Raw genomic sequence first — 16,717 nt, 5'->3', positions numbered from 1 at the left:
AACCAGCATATAATGGTAAAAATCCACCCACTCCTTTTTTATAATCCCCATAAATCATAAACAGTCTCTCCAAATGCACGGTTTCAGATTTCCCCATACTCTTACATAAGAGTAGGAAAGCCCTGCCCATGACTGGCCACAGCAGTCCGCCATTTCTGTTTCCTCGCTGTAGCAGTTACAAATGTTCTGTTATTGGTTGTACCAACGAACATAAGAGTCTCCATAGACTCACGGCATCGGAGTCACTGAGGACACCGTGGCTGAATTTCAATTATGAAGGAAATGTGCCGAAGAAAGTCGGTAAAGTGTTATATATATATTTGCGCAAAACTTTTTACACCGGACTGCTTCACAAACGAGCTGGATTTGCACAAAAGATTAACATGACGGCACATGCTAGTCGATGAGGTGAATCAACTCCACAACAAGTTGATTCAACCGAAGCGCAAGCTGTTAAAGCTCCGCCCTCTTCTGGAAAGGGGGCCGGCATTTAAAGGGACACACACAAAAACGGCGTGTTTTTGCTCACACCCAAATAGGGGAAAATTTGACAAGCTATAATAAATGATCTGTGGGGTATTTTGAGCTGAAACTTCACAGACACATTCTGGGGACACCAGAGACTTATATTACATCTTGTGAAAAGGGGTATAAAGGGTCCCCTTTAATGCTTCACTGTGACAGAGCAGTGCTTTGATCTCCTCAATGCTTATTTGTAACATATAGAGTAGGGCTTTCATCTCATAACTGTGCAATTGTAAAAATCACAGACAAGACTTTTGTACTTCTGAGTGTGACATCACAGCAGTGCCCCTGAACCACCAGGGCGCCCCCTTGCTCTCAAAGATGATTTAATGCCTACGGCTGTGTGACTAATAGTTTTTGATTTTGGCTTCCAACGATTATGAAAACACGATGCCGCATTCCACTCCTTTTCTTTTAAAGCTGTGCGCTGTCACCATTCCTACATAACATTCAAATCATTCAAATCATGTAACGTGACTGTCATAATATAAAGTCTCCTGCCGGACTTACTCGATACTAAAAAAAAAAAAAAAAAAAAAAAAAAAAGAGTTAAAAGCATATTGAGCTGCGAAGGCGGCTTTCTGTGCACGTGCTCCAGGACAGCAAAATATGGACAAGTAGGCTATAGGCTCCTTTGGACTTCAGGTGTGCGCTTAAACAGACAAATACACACACAAAAATATGTCAGAATGCCCATCTTGGTGAGTTAAACACTTAAACACATTCAGTTATGTCTTTAGTGAACATAAACAGTTTGGAAGGTAATCGAACGCTTGTCAGTATATTAGATCTGTGCATTTGGTCTTAAAGTGACAGCAGCCTAATAAACCTGCTGCTGTCTATCATTTAATGTTAATCAAACAACAAAAGAAAATGAGAGAATCATTCACTGCTCTTAACTGAATAACTTCAGTAAATTTAATAAGAATTAGTGTATAATTAATTCATACTGTTAAGACTATGCAGTGTTTTATTTTTACATTTGATTATTCAATTTCTGTATAGTAGGCTATTATTTTTAGTAGGCTAAATTGTTTATTTCACTTTTTTTATATTGTATTTGTCCTATTGTTTGTAATTTTCTTCTTTTTTTATTGTATTACTGTTTCAACTCACTGTTGTTTGTTGACAGTGAAACTGCTCTGAAAGAACAGATTAAGGGGTTGGAGGTCATTTTGGGGCTTTTATGAACGCACTGACCCTTAAAAGTTTTGCTTAGGGCCCCCCTATAGAAGTCTAGGACCGGCACTGCATCACAGAGCTTCGCAATGATCTCCAGTGTGTAAATCTAAAAGAATTATTTCCTACTACTTACTAATTACTTAGTTTACCTTCTAAAATGTACAGCAAAATAAAATGCATGGATGAAGATCATCATTTCCGTGTTTTATTCAGGATTTATCCCATTTTATCCCACCCTTTGACCCATGAATTTATATGACTTTTCCTATCATTGTGATTAAAATTCATTTTATAGAGAGTTTAAGACAATTCAATATAAATAAAAACATGTATATTCACTACAGCAATTTCCTTGACTCAATTTTCATGACATTTAAGATGTTATTAATTCCTATGAATTTTCCAGGCCAGTTTTTAATCTGATTACAGTGATGTTTTTCTCAAAGGAATTTAAGAAACAAAATTGGTTTGGAACAACCAGTAAATAATGCCAAATTATGTTGTTATTTGGTGAAAAACCCATAATGCTGGATATGAGGGGAGGATAGGTTGTAAACTTTAATTTATAGTTGTTTGAAGTAAATTAATAAAGCCTACTCAAGTAAAAATGTAGTTTTATGTGTGAATGAATGAAATAAGATAAGAACAGGAAGTGGGGGTGAGATGTCAGTATCAGAACAGAACGTTTTAGCTTTCAAAATGAGAGTGCCATTTAAGCTGTTCCAAGATTTTAGAACCATAAATGTGGAACATGGGAATTCGAGTGTGTACATTTGTGTGCACGAGTGTGTTTTAATGGCCAATGTGGCTTAGCATTAGCACGCTGACACAGAACAGAGCGAATGTCATGTCGAGCCGAAGGAGGAAGATCAGCTCGATGTCATGTGAAGTCTGTGGCAGTGTGAGAAAACATGACCTGACACACACATATACACTCTCCAGTGTGTGACGACGACTACTACTACCAGCTGTTGAGGGCTTTACAGAGAATTATAGTGGAGGAAGTAAACTGCAGAACGAAAGAGTCAGGGACACCCTCGACCCTGGCCTTAATTTGACACAGATGGAGGATTTCTCATTCACATGACCTGATGTGACCTCAAACACACACACTAGTACCATTCTCAGGATGGGCCCCCAGTCTCTTCACAGCCGCCATGCTGTGGATACTGATGCCTCGTGGGTATTCAGAGCCGCTGCTGAACTTATCGTCAACGACGATGATATGTCGTAATCTCGGCAACTCCAGTAAAATGCTCTGTGTGTCAAAATACAGACAGACAAAAACATTAGTGCATGCATTTAACTGACATAATGTTAAGTATTTCAGAACAAAATATAATATATATATATATATCCTTTGTTAAGTCCAATGGGTCAAGGTCTGGCTAGTTAGCCCTTGCTGGTAGATGCTGTAACTACTTTATCCCTTGCAAGGAACATCTATGGATCACTGATAAATAAGGTTTTTAAAAGTTTAAAAAAACATAATGGAGATATAATTAATTTTGAAGTTTGTAACAATGAGATTATGTGGTTTTTATAATCAATTAATACTGCTTTTGTCATTTTTAACAAGATGGACAAAATTTGTCACCAAAAAAGTCATTCGGTTTTACTAAAATTTCGGTTTTACCGAATGACGATATTTTCAAAAAATGCTAACAGGCTGATATCTAGCTAGCTAGTTAGCTTGCTATCTAGCTAGCAAAAGAACAATCAAGCATTTTATATTTAGTACAAGTTTTTAAAATATTACAACATTTTCCATGTTTTATAGCGGTTGTACCGAATGACCTGATGTTTCGGGACGTGTATGAGCAAGTGAAAACATGAATTTTTCAAATAGTTAAGAGAGAGTTAGTTACTTTGCTTCATGACCATGTGGTCCTTTGCAGGCGTTTGAATGGTATCACATCCTGTCACATGATATTGACCTCATGACTTGATCCAAAATGGTCCCTTTATTTTGGTTACTCCGAATGACATCAATGAAATTCATTTTTCTGGACATTCTTTCTCATAACAAAGCAACGACTTCTACACATAATTTTAATACCATTTTGCACTATGTTGATATATGATGTTATAAAATCATGCCAGAATAAAAAATATATACATTTATTACATTTTAAGATATTTTAATCACAAATGAGATGGCTGTATTGGCTTTTGGATGGTTAAACTGAGTGACCTTTTGACACTTCAAAATCTTTAAAATACCTTTATATGTAGCAAAATATAATTAAAACCTTTTGGATTCAATAAAAGAGATCTAGTTGTACTACCTTACAACTTTGTTTTGCTTTGTTTTATATTATTATTAAGGCCTTTGGACAAAAAAAAAAAAAAAAAAAAAAAAAAAAAAACATCACGTCACTGACCCACATACAGTTACATTAGATGTTTTTATAGTCATATTAAATGATATGTTAGACTAGTAAGACTAGTTAGATTACTACATGAAACACTTTGTGTAGTCGGGTTTTTGACTGCAGGAACTACAGTCCAGAGTGTGTGATCACCTTGAGTTTGGTTTCCAGAAGTTCTTTGCTGGTGATGATGTGGGAAACTTCAGCTTCAGTGAGTCCATGAGCAATAGCAGGACCACCCAGAGTAGAGTAAAGAGTTACCACTGTAACACACACACACACACACACACACACATTTTCATTCTTCATTTTTTATGGGGATAATCCATAGACATAATGATTTTTATACTGTACAAACTGTATGTTCTGTCTCCTACACTAACCCTACCCATAAATCTACCCATCACACAAAACTTTTTGCACTTTTACATTAAAATAAACACCTAGTATGATTTATAAGCTGTTTTTCTTTTATAGGGACCAAAACTGATATTGCCATCTTTGTGGGGACATTTTGTCTCCATAACGTAAGGTTTACCAAGACCACACACACACTTGGCATATAATTCAACAAATTAATGTGAAAAATGAAATATACTCTATCGTTCAAAAGTGTGGGGTCAGTAAGAACTTTTAAAAAAGAAATTGATACTTTTATTCAGCAAGGATACATTAAATTGATGAAAAACGGACAGTAAAGAAATTTAAAATGTAACAAAATATTCTATTTCAAATAAATGCTGTTCTTTTGAACTTTCTATGCTTAAAAAATAATCACAAATGTTTCTTGAGCATCAAATCAACATAGAATGATTTCTGAAGGGTCATGTGACACTGAAGACTGGAGTAATGATGCTGAAAATTCAGCTTTGATCACAGGAATAAATGACAGTTTAAAATATATCCACATACAGACACATACTCATATATATATATATATATTTAAAAAATTAATGTAAAGGTGCACTCAATAATTTCCCCCTGATGTCTGAGCATGCAGTTGTGTAACTGTGTAAGTTATCAGTAGCAGCAGCACGCATGGCTGTGAAAAGTTCAGGATGAGGGCAAACAAGCACAAGCCAGAACACACTCAGTAAACAAAGCTAATCATGCACATATGAATAAAAACTGTATACACTGGCTCTACACGCATTTTTGCACATGAAACATTGTTTCAAACAATGTGCCTTTACTTTTGTGCTCATACACAGATATAAACACACACAGACAAAAGCACACTGAGAACATAGGGGGTCCATGAGCTGTGTTCAGTGACATCATCAGTCTGCGTCACTGCCTGAGGGCGCGACACTTCAGCCGTGAGACACAAACAGAAAAGAGATCACCACGGAAACATCAACACGCACACACAAGCTAATAAGCCTCAATGTGTAAGAGTGTGCACACACACACATAATTATCTGACATAAACACGTGAAAAAATGCATGTTTGCAACATATGAACACACAGCCACTCTCTCTTACACACACACACACACACACACAGAGGCCGGATGACAGCAAGTACGTGAGCATCTGATGTTGACAGAAACACCAGGGTGCAGAAGTCAGCCAAAGAGACCCAGAATTTTGTGTGTGTGTGTGTGTGTCTGTGAATATATTATGTGACAGGCAAGAGGGGGTGAATCTCATGATAACATGTCTAAATAAATAAATAAAGTTATACAATATAATAATATACATAATTATATACATAATAAATATACAAAATTTTATTAAATATAAAAATTATATATAATTATATGATATAAATAAATAAAAACAATCAAATATATACTATATATGTTATTTATAAATATATATGTATTATAATTAATATACATAATTTTATTATATAAAAATATATAATTATATAATTAAAAATATAATTATATGGAAATAATTATATGATATATAAATAAAAATAAACAAAATAAAATAATAAATTTATATACATACAAAATGTATAATATATAATGCATTATAATACATATACACAATTTAATGTGTGTGTGTGTGTGTGTGTGTGTGTGTATCTATCTATCTACCTATCTATCTATCTCAAATATATATTTGATTTTGGGGTGAAATGTGACTTGGACATGATCTTGACAGGTTTTGTGAGATTTACCCAAGCGAGTGAATGTTTGTTTGTGTGTGTGTGTGTATGTGTGTGCGTGTGTGTGTGTGTGTGTGTGTGTGTGTTTAGGGATGGCCCCAGAGCTGAGAAAAATCACGTCGCCATCAGACACTTTAGAGGAAAATGAGAGGAAAAAAAGGAAGGCAAGGAAGAGAGAGAGAGGAGGAGGAGGAGGGGAGGTGGGGAGGACGGTGCGTTTATATAACAGCAGTGCAATGAGGACAATCTGACCTCCATACAAAACACACACACAAACCTCTGTATTAGCCCCATGTGTGTCATAAACACACAAATATGGAACAAATCTGGCTGCAGACTTGCATAAATGTGCGGGGTGAGATGTGCATGTTTATCTATTTATTAACAGCAGTGTCACTTTGTGCGCCTACTGTATGTATCATGTTGTGTTTTCTATGATACATAAAGTAAAATTGACTACAGCTTAGAAATACTACAATTCGGTCATTCCTGTAGAAATGTGCTGACTGTTTAAAGAACATTTTTAATCCTCAAAGAATCATATACCAACTTAAGAAACCTAAACAGCCAAAAAACGGTTCTTGATAAAAAGGACCTGAGAAATGTTCTTTGTTTTGCATGTGTTTGTGTGACTCACATGGGAAGTTGTACATGAAACAGGCTTGCGCCGCTATGATCCACTCCGCTCTGGTCTCACAGATGATGGCAATGTTTTTCAGAGGTTTCTGTCCTAGAGCAGCCAAACCGCTCCCGAACGCTCTCACTTCTTTATACACCTGATCATACGACATCCAGCGGTACTCTCCCAAAATCACCTGCAGAGAAACAGAAAGAGTTTGAAAGTCTTTATTTTCTGTCGAGATGGTCACCTGTTCAGTCCTTCAACTTTTCATCCACTGCCACTCTATCAGACTTTACAATTTTACAAATCAACAGCTCCTCCTATTGGTTCATTAGATAGTCACAATTCATGGGGAATTTAGAGAGATCATATTCAACTTATTCAACATATTCAAAATTCATTTCTGAAGCATTTTGTTTAATCTTTTCCCAAAAGTTCACTTACAACTGCTATTGTACTACTATATATGGAAGTTTGTTTCCGCCATGAAATAAAAAATAAAAAAAAGGTAATTGCGACTTTTTATCTCACAATTCTGACTTTTATTTTTCTCAGAATTGCGAGTTATAAAGTCAGAATTATGAGATATAAACTCGCAATTGAGTGTTATAATGTCCAATTGTGAGGGAAAAAAGGCTGACACTTTTTCTCAGAATTGTTTATATCTCACAATTCTGACTTTATAACTCGCAATTCTGAGAAAAAAAGTCAGAATTGCATGATATAAACTCGCAATTGCATGATATAAAGTCAGAATTGCGTGATATTAAGTCAGAATTGCGTGATATTAAGTCAGAATTGTGTGATATTAAGTCAGAATTGCGATATAAAGTCAGAATCGTGTGATATGAAGTCAGAATTGCGTGATATTAAGTCAGAATTGCGAGTTATAGTCAGAACTGCATGATATAAAGTCAGAATTGCGAGTTATAAAGTCAGAATTGCATGATATTAAGTCAGAATTGCGATATTAAGTCAGAATTGCGATATTAAGTCAGAATTGTGTGATATTATGTCAGAATTGCATGATATAAAGTCAGAATTGCGAGTTATAAAGTCAGAAATGCGTGATATAAATTCAGAATTGCGAGTTATAAAGTCAGAATTGCGTGATATTAAGTCAGAATTGTGTGATATAAAGTCAGAATTGCGATCAACATTTATAGACATTTATATATCAATGCCTGTTCAGTATTCAAAAACTTCGCAAGGAAGTTGTCATTTTTATATCCAAAGAATATCTGGTTCTTTACAAAAGAAAAATAATTTTAAAGGTAAAGATATAAAAGCACCCTGATAAATTCATATGAGGATGGAAAATTGTCCCTTCAGGAGAAAAGTAAAATGCGACAAAAGTGCATCAGGTATCAGGTTTGTGTTTTGGATGTTGCTGTGAAGTATTCAAAGCAGAATAGTGTACAAATAGAGTGCTCTCTTAAACAATGTTAGAACAAAATTCAGAAAGAAACATGCAGCAGTTGTTTGGAATGCATAATCAAGGCCTTCTCATCTTACACAACAGCAGCACATGTTTGGCAGCTTTAGTTGAGTAACAGCAGTAACACAGGAGAATGTTATTACTATATGAGCTGCTCCAGCGCTGGACAATAGGATTACCATCAGAACTGAGAGATCATTCACATGCTGCAGGTCAGTTAGTTACAGGCCGGTTGATTTAAAGGGGTCACGACATGGAAAACAGGATTTTCTCCATCCTTTTGAAAACAGTTTAATGTATTATGTAGACACACTCCCACACAACACAAAACAAAACTCCCTTATTAGTCCACTCAGACCATTTATTAAAACTAAGCTGCAAAAACACATAATACAGAAGTAATCACATTTATGACATCAGCTCATTAACTTTAGGCCCAATTTTTGAATATATGTTTGAATATACACTACCAGTCGAAACTTTAGAATCATCAATATGTTTTAATATTTTTAATACTTATCAAGGCTGCATTTATTTAACCAAAAATGTAGTATTATTACAAAACATTACAGTTTTCTATTTAAATATATCTGTAATTTATTAAATTAATGCTTTTATTCAGCAAGGATGCATTAAATTGATCAAAAGTGACAGTAAATACATTTATAATGTTAAAAAAGATTTAAATAAAATAAACGCGATTCTTGTTTTGAACTATTCAAAAAATCCTGAAATAACATGAATAACTGTTTCACAAAAATATTAAACTCTTTTTAACACTGATATTAAAAAAGAACCATTATTAATAATAATTGATAATTGAGCAGCATATCATATTAGAATGATTTCTGAAGGATCATATGACACTGAAGACTGAAGTAATGATGCTGAAAATTCAGATTTGATCACAGGAATAAATTACATTTCAAATATTCACAGAAAACAGTTCTTTTAAATTGTAATAATACTTCACAATATTACTGTTTTTACAGTATTTTGATCAAATAAATGCAGCCCTGGTGAGCAGAAGAGACTTCTTTCAAAAATACTTAATAATAATCGTAATTAATTATTTCAAACTTTTGTAGTGTAGGTTTACCATAATTTGCACCCAAATATAGCATATCCTAGGCAGCATGCATTTAATTTTGTGTCCAATTCAATACCTTTAAATTATTTTATAATATAATATTTTTCCTTAATTGATAAGCAAGTTTTCAGTGTTTTTAGCATGTTTTCAATAACTAATCAATTGGCGGATGACTAGTCAACCATTTCTAAGGTGAGAAATGTTCATAAAAACTAAACTTTGACTTTAGGTTTAACTAACAATATAAGTAGACATCAAAAGTGCTGCTCCTTCAACACATCCAAGAGTTTTGAAGGGCCAAAGCATAGCATGGACGTTCAGATGATACACACCTTCTTGAAGACTCTTCCATCCTCCTGAGTTTCGTCTTCCTCGCTCAGCAGCTCTCTGGTGCCCAGGCAGTCCAGGTCAGGATGGCGGCATACAGATGATTCAAACACCCGATCGAGTGTGTTCACCCCGGGCTGCAGGCACGACGCCAGCGCCCTCAGCGCCCCGACATCCCGGTAGGGTCCTGAAGGGTGTCCGCTCACGGAACGGCCTTTCACTCTCCGCGAGCACTCGGAGAGCGACTGCGATTCGTACGATCTCAGCAACAGGTACGGCAGGTAAGAGATGAGAGAATAAAGCCAGACCACCAGTCTGAATATGATGACCACTACTGGACTCACATCCTGCTCCAGCCTCATACTGACAGAATGAAATAGAAAGAAACATACAAAGAGTGAGGGAACGTTATGATGTCACTTCCTCTTCTTCTTTTCTTTCTTCTCCACTGCGATGTGTCAATGAAGCCTCGTTTCTAAGCGAAAAATACAAGCAGTCAATCTTCCATGCTGTTAAACACACACCAACACCGAACATCATCAGAACATTCCAGTGAAGATCATGGGTGATTATTACGTGTTAGATGGAAATTTCGCAACTTTGACTCATTTGACCCCATCCGCCTCAACAAAGAAGTATGGAACCATGAGAGGAGAGTCAGATTAGAAAGTGGTACAAACAGGTGTGTAAGGTCTGACTCTCAGCCCAGATTTATGCACAAATCCAAAAGCGGGTGAAAGGTGACATCAAACTAAGCATGTGCATGAGTTTTTGTGAGTGTGGGTCAGGGTTATTTTTGTTAACTAAAACTAAAACCATAGAAAAATGTATAAATAAAATTGAATTCAAAATTTTAACAAAAGCTATAATAACAATATAGCTGCGAGCTATATCAAGCGCTTTAAGGCCTTTAAGCACATGCGGAAAAAGGTATTATGTTTTATTTAGCAACCATCTCCATCATAGATGGAAAAGACCATTTACAGCCAATACAGGTAAATTACCTTAGGAAATATATAGATTTTAAAGCTTTTTAACAGTTTTCGAGGTTAAGCCAAAAACCTGGACTAGTTCGCCAAAGTTGGGTTTTGAAATAATCTCTAATATTTAACAAACGATTCGGTGGGCAGCGGCGGTCCTAGAGGCAAAGTTGCTCAGAATGAGTTCTACCATGTGGTATGAATGTCGTTTGCGTATGCGAAAAATCGCACGATACACAATCCTTTACACACGTGAAAAACACAAAGGTGCCTCCTGGTGGCCGATTTCTTTTTATTTCTCACAGGCCTCTAGGGCCATGAGTCAAACAGGCCCAGAGAGTTTCGTTCTGATCGGCCTCCATTAACCTTGTCTGATAGCTGCTCAAAATTCATTGGCCGATGACAGGCATGTTTTATGAGATACAACAATGTCCTCATAGACAATCATGGCAAGGTTTTTTTTGCTGTTATAGTGCCACCGAGTGGCCAGTCGTCACATCCTTTTTCACACGGCCAGAGAATGAGCTCTTACATAGGTGTGCTGAGTTTGGTGATAATATCTCATTCCATTCACGAGTTATAGCCATTTTAGTAAAAGTGGCTCCACCCACTTCAAAGGTTTTGGCGGCCCTTTGGGACCGTGAATCGAAATTTCAACTTTTTTTTTGATAATTATTGACAATCAGACTCCAGAGAATCTCGCTGCACTGGTTTGGTTCCAATCAGGCAAAAAACCTAGGACTACTTCGCAAAAGTAGGTTTTTCAAAAAAGCCAAGGATTCTAACGATACAAGACACTTGAGCCTACGCCTAGCGATTTAGGAGATACGAGCAATTTCGTACTTTTCACCGCTGTAGCGCCCCCGTCAGGCTGATTGGGGTGAACCTTGGTGAGGCCGTAAGTGGTGTGAGTACTACCAGCCCTCAAAGTTTCAAGTCTCTACGACTTGTGATCGGGCAGACCAAACCATAAGCGCAACGCGTTTGAACCCCTAATAAATCCATGATAATGCACTCTAAATAAAGAGCCAATCAAATAAAAGTATAGTTCACAGAAAAATGAAAATTATCCCATGATTTACTCAACCTTAAGCCACCCTGTATATGACTATCTTCTTTCAGACAAACTCAATTGGAGTAAAAAAAAATCTCATTGCTCTTCCTTTATAATGGTAGTGAATGGCGCTCCTGATTTGAAGCCCAAAAAAGTGCATCCATCCATAATAAATATAATCCACACGGCTCCAAGGGGTTAATAAAGGCCTTCTGAAGTGAAGCAACTGGTTTTTATAAGAAAAATATCCATATTTAAAACTTCATAAACTAAAATAACTAGCTTACGCCACACAGCCTACGCAAAAAAAATTTTAAAATAAAGACTAAAATAAAAAACCTGAAAATATAAAAATAAAAGCTAATCCAAAATATTAACTATAATAGTAATGAATATAATGAATAGTGAATATGTATGACATGAATGTGTAGCGGTGTGTTTGGGGAAGTGGGGGTTTGTGTCACTTGTTGGAGCTGTCCGAGGTCCTGAAGCCATCCAGGTCCCTAAATTAAATCCTGTTTATTCTAATAATAAGATTGACATGTTTGACATTTAATAAACACAGACGAGGTGGATCATCTACCCAGGGGTGAAAAAGCACAATCTGTCATGGCAACATCAGCCTAATAACACATCACAACCAGCTGCCCCCACCACTTATTAGAACAAAGTGATGCTCATGATTATAAGCACTGTCACATAAGAAACACTCTTAGAAATGAATGGTTCAATGGGGTTCTAAACTATAGGGTACTTGACTAAATTTTAAAGAACGCTTTATGCCAAAAAGGTTCTATATAAGGAGAAATGACTGCATAATGTTAATGAGCTGTTTAATTAATAAAATTTAAGAATTAATTGAAAGAAATTAATTATATAAGGTCCCCATGTGGTGAAAATCAAGTTTTAAATGTTGTTTAAATGTCTATGTGGTGTTTTTAACATGCTTTAAGACAAACCATGTGCAAATTCATAAGTCAACACCATTTCTGAGTATTTTCTCTTTAAAACTGCAGTGAAAAAAGACGAACCAATGGTTTGAAATCGCTGGTGTCTATGACGTCACAAACTACCTTGCAACTAATCATGTCAACATGCCAGCGGGCTTTAGCATATCATTAACAGCGAACTAGCAGGGGAGTCTCGAGAGAAGCCAGGTTATCCTGGTATTATTTTCTGTCGATATGAAAATCATGTAGATTTAGCAATATAGCGGGTATATGATGATGAACTATATGCCTTTCTCCACTGACGTTCTGAGTTGTTCAAAGCGTCTGTGATTGTTAGAAGGCAGCTGTCTGACTCTTGAGATGGCGAATGGGAACATGGTTTGTGTAACATTAGCAACACATTAGCTGTGTGATATTATAGTCAAGCAAAAGGCTAATCATATCAATTACTGTTATGTGTCTGATGTTGTAAAGAGCGATACCATTGTGCAGCGTTTACCTTAGTAAGTTAAGTGGATCTCTGAGCTGGTGTGAGTGAGTGGAGGCGGGGCTAATTTGCATATTTATTGATCCACATATACTAAATGAAGCAAGGGTGTAGAGTTACATTCAAGCTATTTTAAGGCATGAAGATTTTTTTTTTCACAGGAAATAATGTTTAAATATGTCATTTTGGTGATCAAAGATGAGTTTTAAGTAATAAAATTATTGACTACAGGGGGACTTTAATAAAAAAAAGCCATAAAATGATCTCATTATGGGAACCCCTTAAAAGGTTCTATATATGAAGCACCTGACAGAGTCCTTTAAGGCCCATTTCCACCAAGGACGATAACTATAATGATAAGGATATAGTTAAAAACATTGTTCTAAACATAAAAGAATATCACAGTCGACACCACAACTATAAAGATAATGGCACATGGAAACGATATGGTTGGAATCACTTTCAGAATGATTTTATTCAGCTGATGAACAAAAACACTGATAGGCAATCAGAATCCATCCTGCTTTAAAGAGCTTGAGCATTTAAAGCTGCAGACGACAAAACTGCAGCGTGCTTAGAATAGACAGAACAATATCATCTGCTTGTTTGGAAAATAATATAGTTATCATTATAGTAGCCTAAATTAGGCTTCTATATGGAACCTTTTCTTCTAAGAGTGTAAAGCTGTTTTACCTCACTACTCACTGCTGTGAGTGATTATTGTGACATCACAATACACATTATTCTACATAGTCAGAAAAACAGGATACAACATATATGATCATAAATGGTGTCAAACAGTAAACTAAATGAATAACCAATATGAGTATTACAGTCAAAGAATCCCCAGCGTTTGCATATATGCACAACAGATCAAATATCCAGGAATATTTCAAAGGTACTGTATCATGCACACAACGCCCCCCGAATAAGATCTGCAGAAGCTATTCCTGCAGATGTCATGTATTATTCACACTCATCAGTGTCTGTAAGGCCGAGGACGTTAATCTTTTCAAGCCTCAAATATCCCTTTCATACATTCTCAAGAACTCATGAATAACTCAATGAATGTCAGCAAATGCACGACAATCTAACATCCTCCACTGCTGCCCAATTCTGCTCTGTTATCCAGAATTTAAAGTTTTATAATTAAGGTTTTGTTATTTCCTCACCCTCAGGTCTCATTATTTGTTTTCTTCCTGAGATGTTAGGCAGAATATCTGAGCTTCTGATTTCCATACAATGAAAGTGGATTATGATATATTACATTTTAATAGCCAAGCTGCTAAAAGGCAGAAAAAAGCACAAATAAAAGTCGTGTGTACTATTGTTTTGTACACTGTACATGTACAATACAATAGATTTGTGTGAGAAACACTATAATTTAAGACATTTTGTCATGCATAATGTAAGACTTTTTGTCTTAAAATAATATGGTATTGGATTGGAATTAAATCAAATAGTTATTTTTGGGTAAACCATTCCTTGATGTCCTGGACACATTTTTAGCCTCTTTTTTCCCTTCCTCGTTCATTTTTCTGTACATCTTTTTCTGAGTGTTGAGTGAGTCGCAGCTGTTTTCTCAGTGTAAATAAAGCGAGAGTTATTCAAGCTCAAGTCTGAATGCTCTTAACCAACAGGGAAACAGCAAATCTAATGCGGCATATAAGAGCATTGCACAACAACATAAGCTGAATATCGTGGGTCTGAAACAGAGTGCTCTGTATTTATGATGAAAATGGTTTTGTGTGATAAATCTGAAATCGCTGCTATTCATTATGTGAAGAGAGGCGAGATTTACTTCCTCTTTCCAATGAAAGGATCATTGTTTGATACCACCAACACTCGCACAGGATAGAAGAAGAGGCTGAGCGAGAGAAACAGAGAGAGAGAGGGAGAGTTGCCATTGTGTCATGTTCTGTAAAGCAACACTGTCTGCTTTACTGTGCAACTTTGTGCCCTATATGAGCATCTGTGGCCCTCATCTGTGTGTGTTTTCTGCAGTCAGTGTCTGGCAGTGTGAAATAATGCACTTATGACGTTACTTTCATCACAATAAAGCACATTTTCCACCCAAGACACAACTGTTTTTTTTTTTTTTTTTTTTTTTTTTTTAATAACATTTTTGCATTACTTTATTGAGAATTAAACTCATTCAATTTCAATGAATACTGTTGACTTCTGGCAACATGAGCATAATAAAAAACATTTGTTGGAATGGTTCTTAGTGGTAGTGGCATTCAAATAATGACAATTCAAATATTAATGGACCGTTCTTTATGCAAAATATACATACTGATTTAAATTTTTTGGGTTAAAATGTGAGAATTTTTTGTTAGTTTTCATGTGATTCACTCATCATGAAACCCCTAGTTTATGCTACAAAAACATAAAACCAGAGATGCACCGATATATCGGCCAATAATCGGCATCGGCTGATAAAAGCAAGTATTTTCACTATTGGCCATTGGCCGATTGTTTAAAAACAGCCAATGATCAGGGATGATTATATCCTGTCAATCATAAGGGGGTGGAAAAACGAGTCAGACTGCAACTCATACTGTGCGTGAAGAAAATCTCTTGTGTTGAATTTAAGGCAAGTTAATGCAACAATAACACATTAATAGTTAAAAAACAACAACATTAAACTCTATTTGGCCCTATAAATCACCCACAGTTTAAACCAGGGTTGCCAGGTTTTTCCTTACACCAAACATTATTTGTTGCGAGTCTCCCATATACAATAAACAGCTTTGTTACTTCTAATACAACATATACAAAATACAGTACAACTTACCAAAATTAATCATGTCTCATGTAATTGCTCAATAAGTGTGAACAATAGGGCTACACGATTTATCGCACAATATGAAAAATAAAACTGAAATCGCACTTAAATGCGATTCTTAGTGTGATTATGAAATCGCAAAGGCCGTGATTATTTTGTCAATGAAGTATGGCTCCAAATGCTGATCCATCTGAAAGTACTGCGAGTTTGAGTCGCTTATAAATATCATTTGAAAAATCAACACGCGTCAAACATCTTTCCAGACGTGAGAAGCATTTATTAACATCTTGTCCAACAAAAGACAACATTTAATAACATGTTTTTACTCCAAACTCACACCATAACGACAGTTGAGCATCCTTCTGTGAGATGATGTGGCTTCTTACACAGAATAAGGCAGTCGTGTGTTTATTAGTCATGTTTAATCAAAGCGTTTAACGTTTTAATCTTCTGTTTATTCAGCTACAGCGATAGTATGATGCCCATATGGGGATTTCCTGGAACGATGCATGTTATCTACTTCTGCGGCAGGGCATATTTGGAGTTTCTGCACAAGAGCGCCCTCTGGCTTTCAGATGGAGAAGCATTTACTACTGATCACAGTGCAGTACAGCTCTGACAAGCTATGCATAAAATAATCGCAGCCTTTGCCAAAATGTGTGCGTTTTAATTGCGATAAATCGTGCAGCCCTAGTGAACAATGTCACTTAACGTGGCATTTACCTTAGGAAAGTTATCCAATGTTCATAGTTTGTTAGTTAGCTATAAAAACACTAGAGAGGA

The 16,717-nt window shown here is 35.9% G+C and overlaps 1 protein-coding gene across 2 annotated transcripts in view; it reads right to left on the bottom strand.

The window, feature by feature from the left end:
- The window catches only part of acsl3a (acyl-CoA synthetase long chain family member 3a), a 32,505-nt gene that overhangs the window by 14,272 nt on the left and 1,516 nt on the right, over window positions 1–16,717 (bottom strand). The window contains exons 2-5 of one of the 2 annotated variants that reach the window (XM_051862214.1): window positions 9,681–10,038; window positions 6,836–7,013; window positions 4,233–4,342; window positions 2,827–2,965 (exon numbers count right to left, since the gene is read on the bottom strand). In XM_051862214.1, coding sequence (XP_051718174.1) covers window positions 2,827–2,965; window positions 4,233–4,342; window positions 6,836–7,013; window positions 9,681–10,037 — 784 coding nt within the window. In that variant the 5' untranslated portion in view covers window position 10,038. Of the gene's footprint in view, window positions 1–2,826; window positions 2,966–4,232; window positions 4,343–6,835; window positions 7,014–9,680; window positions 10,151–16,717 lie in introns of both variants that reach the window. The other variant, XM_051862215.1, reaches the window with a different exon arrangement.

The sequence above is a fragment of the Ctenopharyngodon idella genome, chromosome 15 (assembly GCF_019924925.1).
Source record: "Ctenopharyngodon idella isolate HZGC_01 chromosome 15, HZGC01, whole genome shotgun sequence".
Taxonomy (NCBI): Eukaryota; Metazoa; Chordata; class Actinopteri; order Cypriniformes; family Xenocyprididae; genus Ctenopharyngodon; species Ctenopharyngodon idella.
The sequence above is the reverse complement of the archived record's forward strand: the minus strand, read 5'-3'. Positions and strand labels throughout refer to the sequence as shown.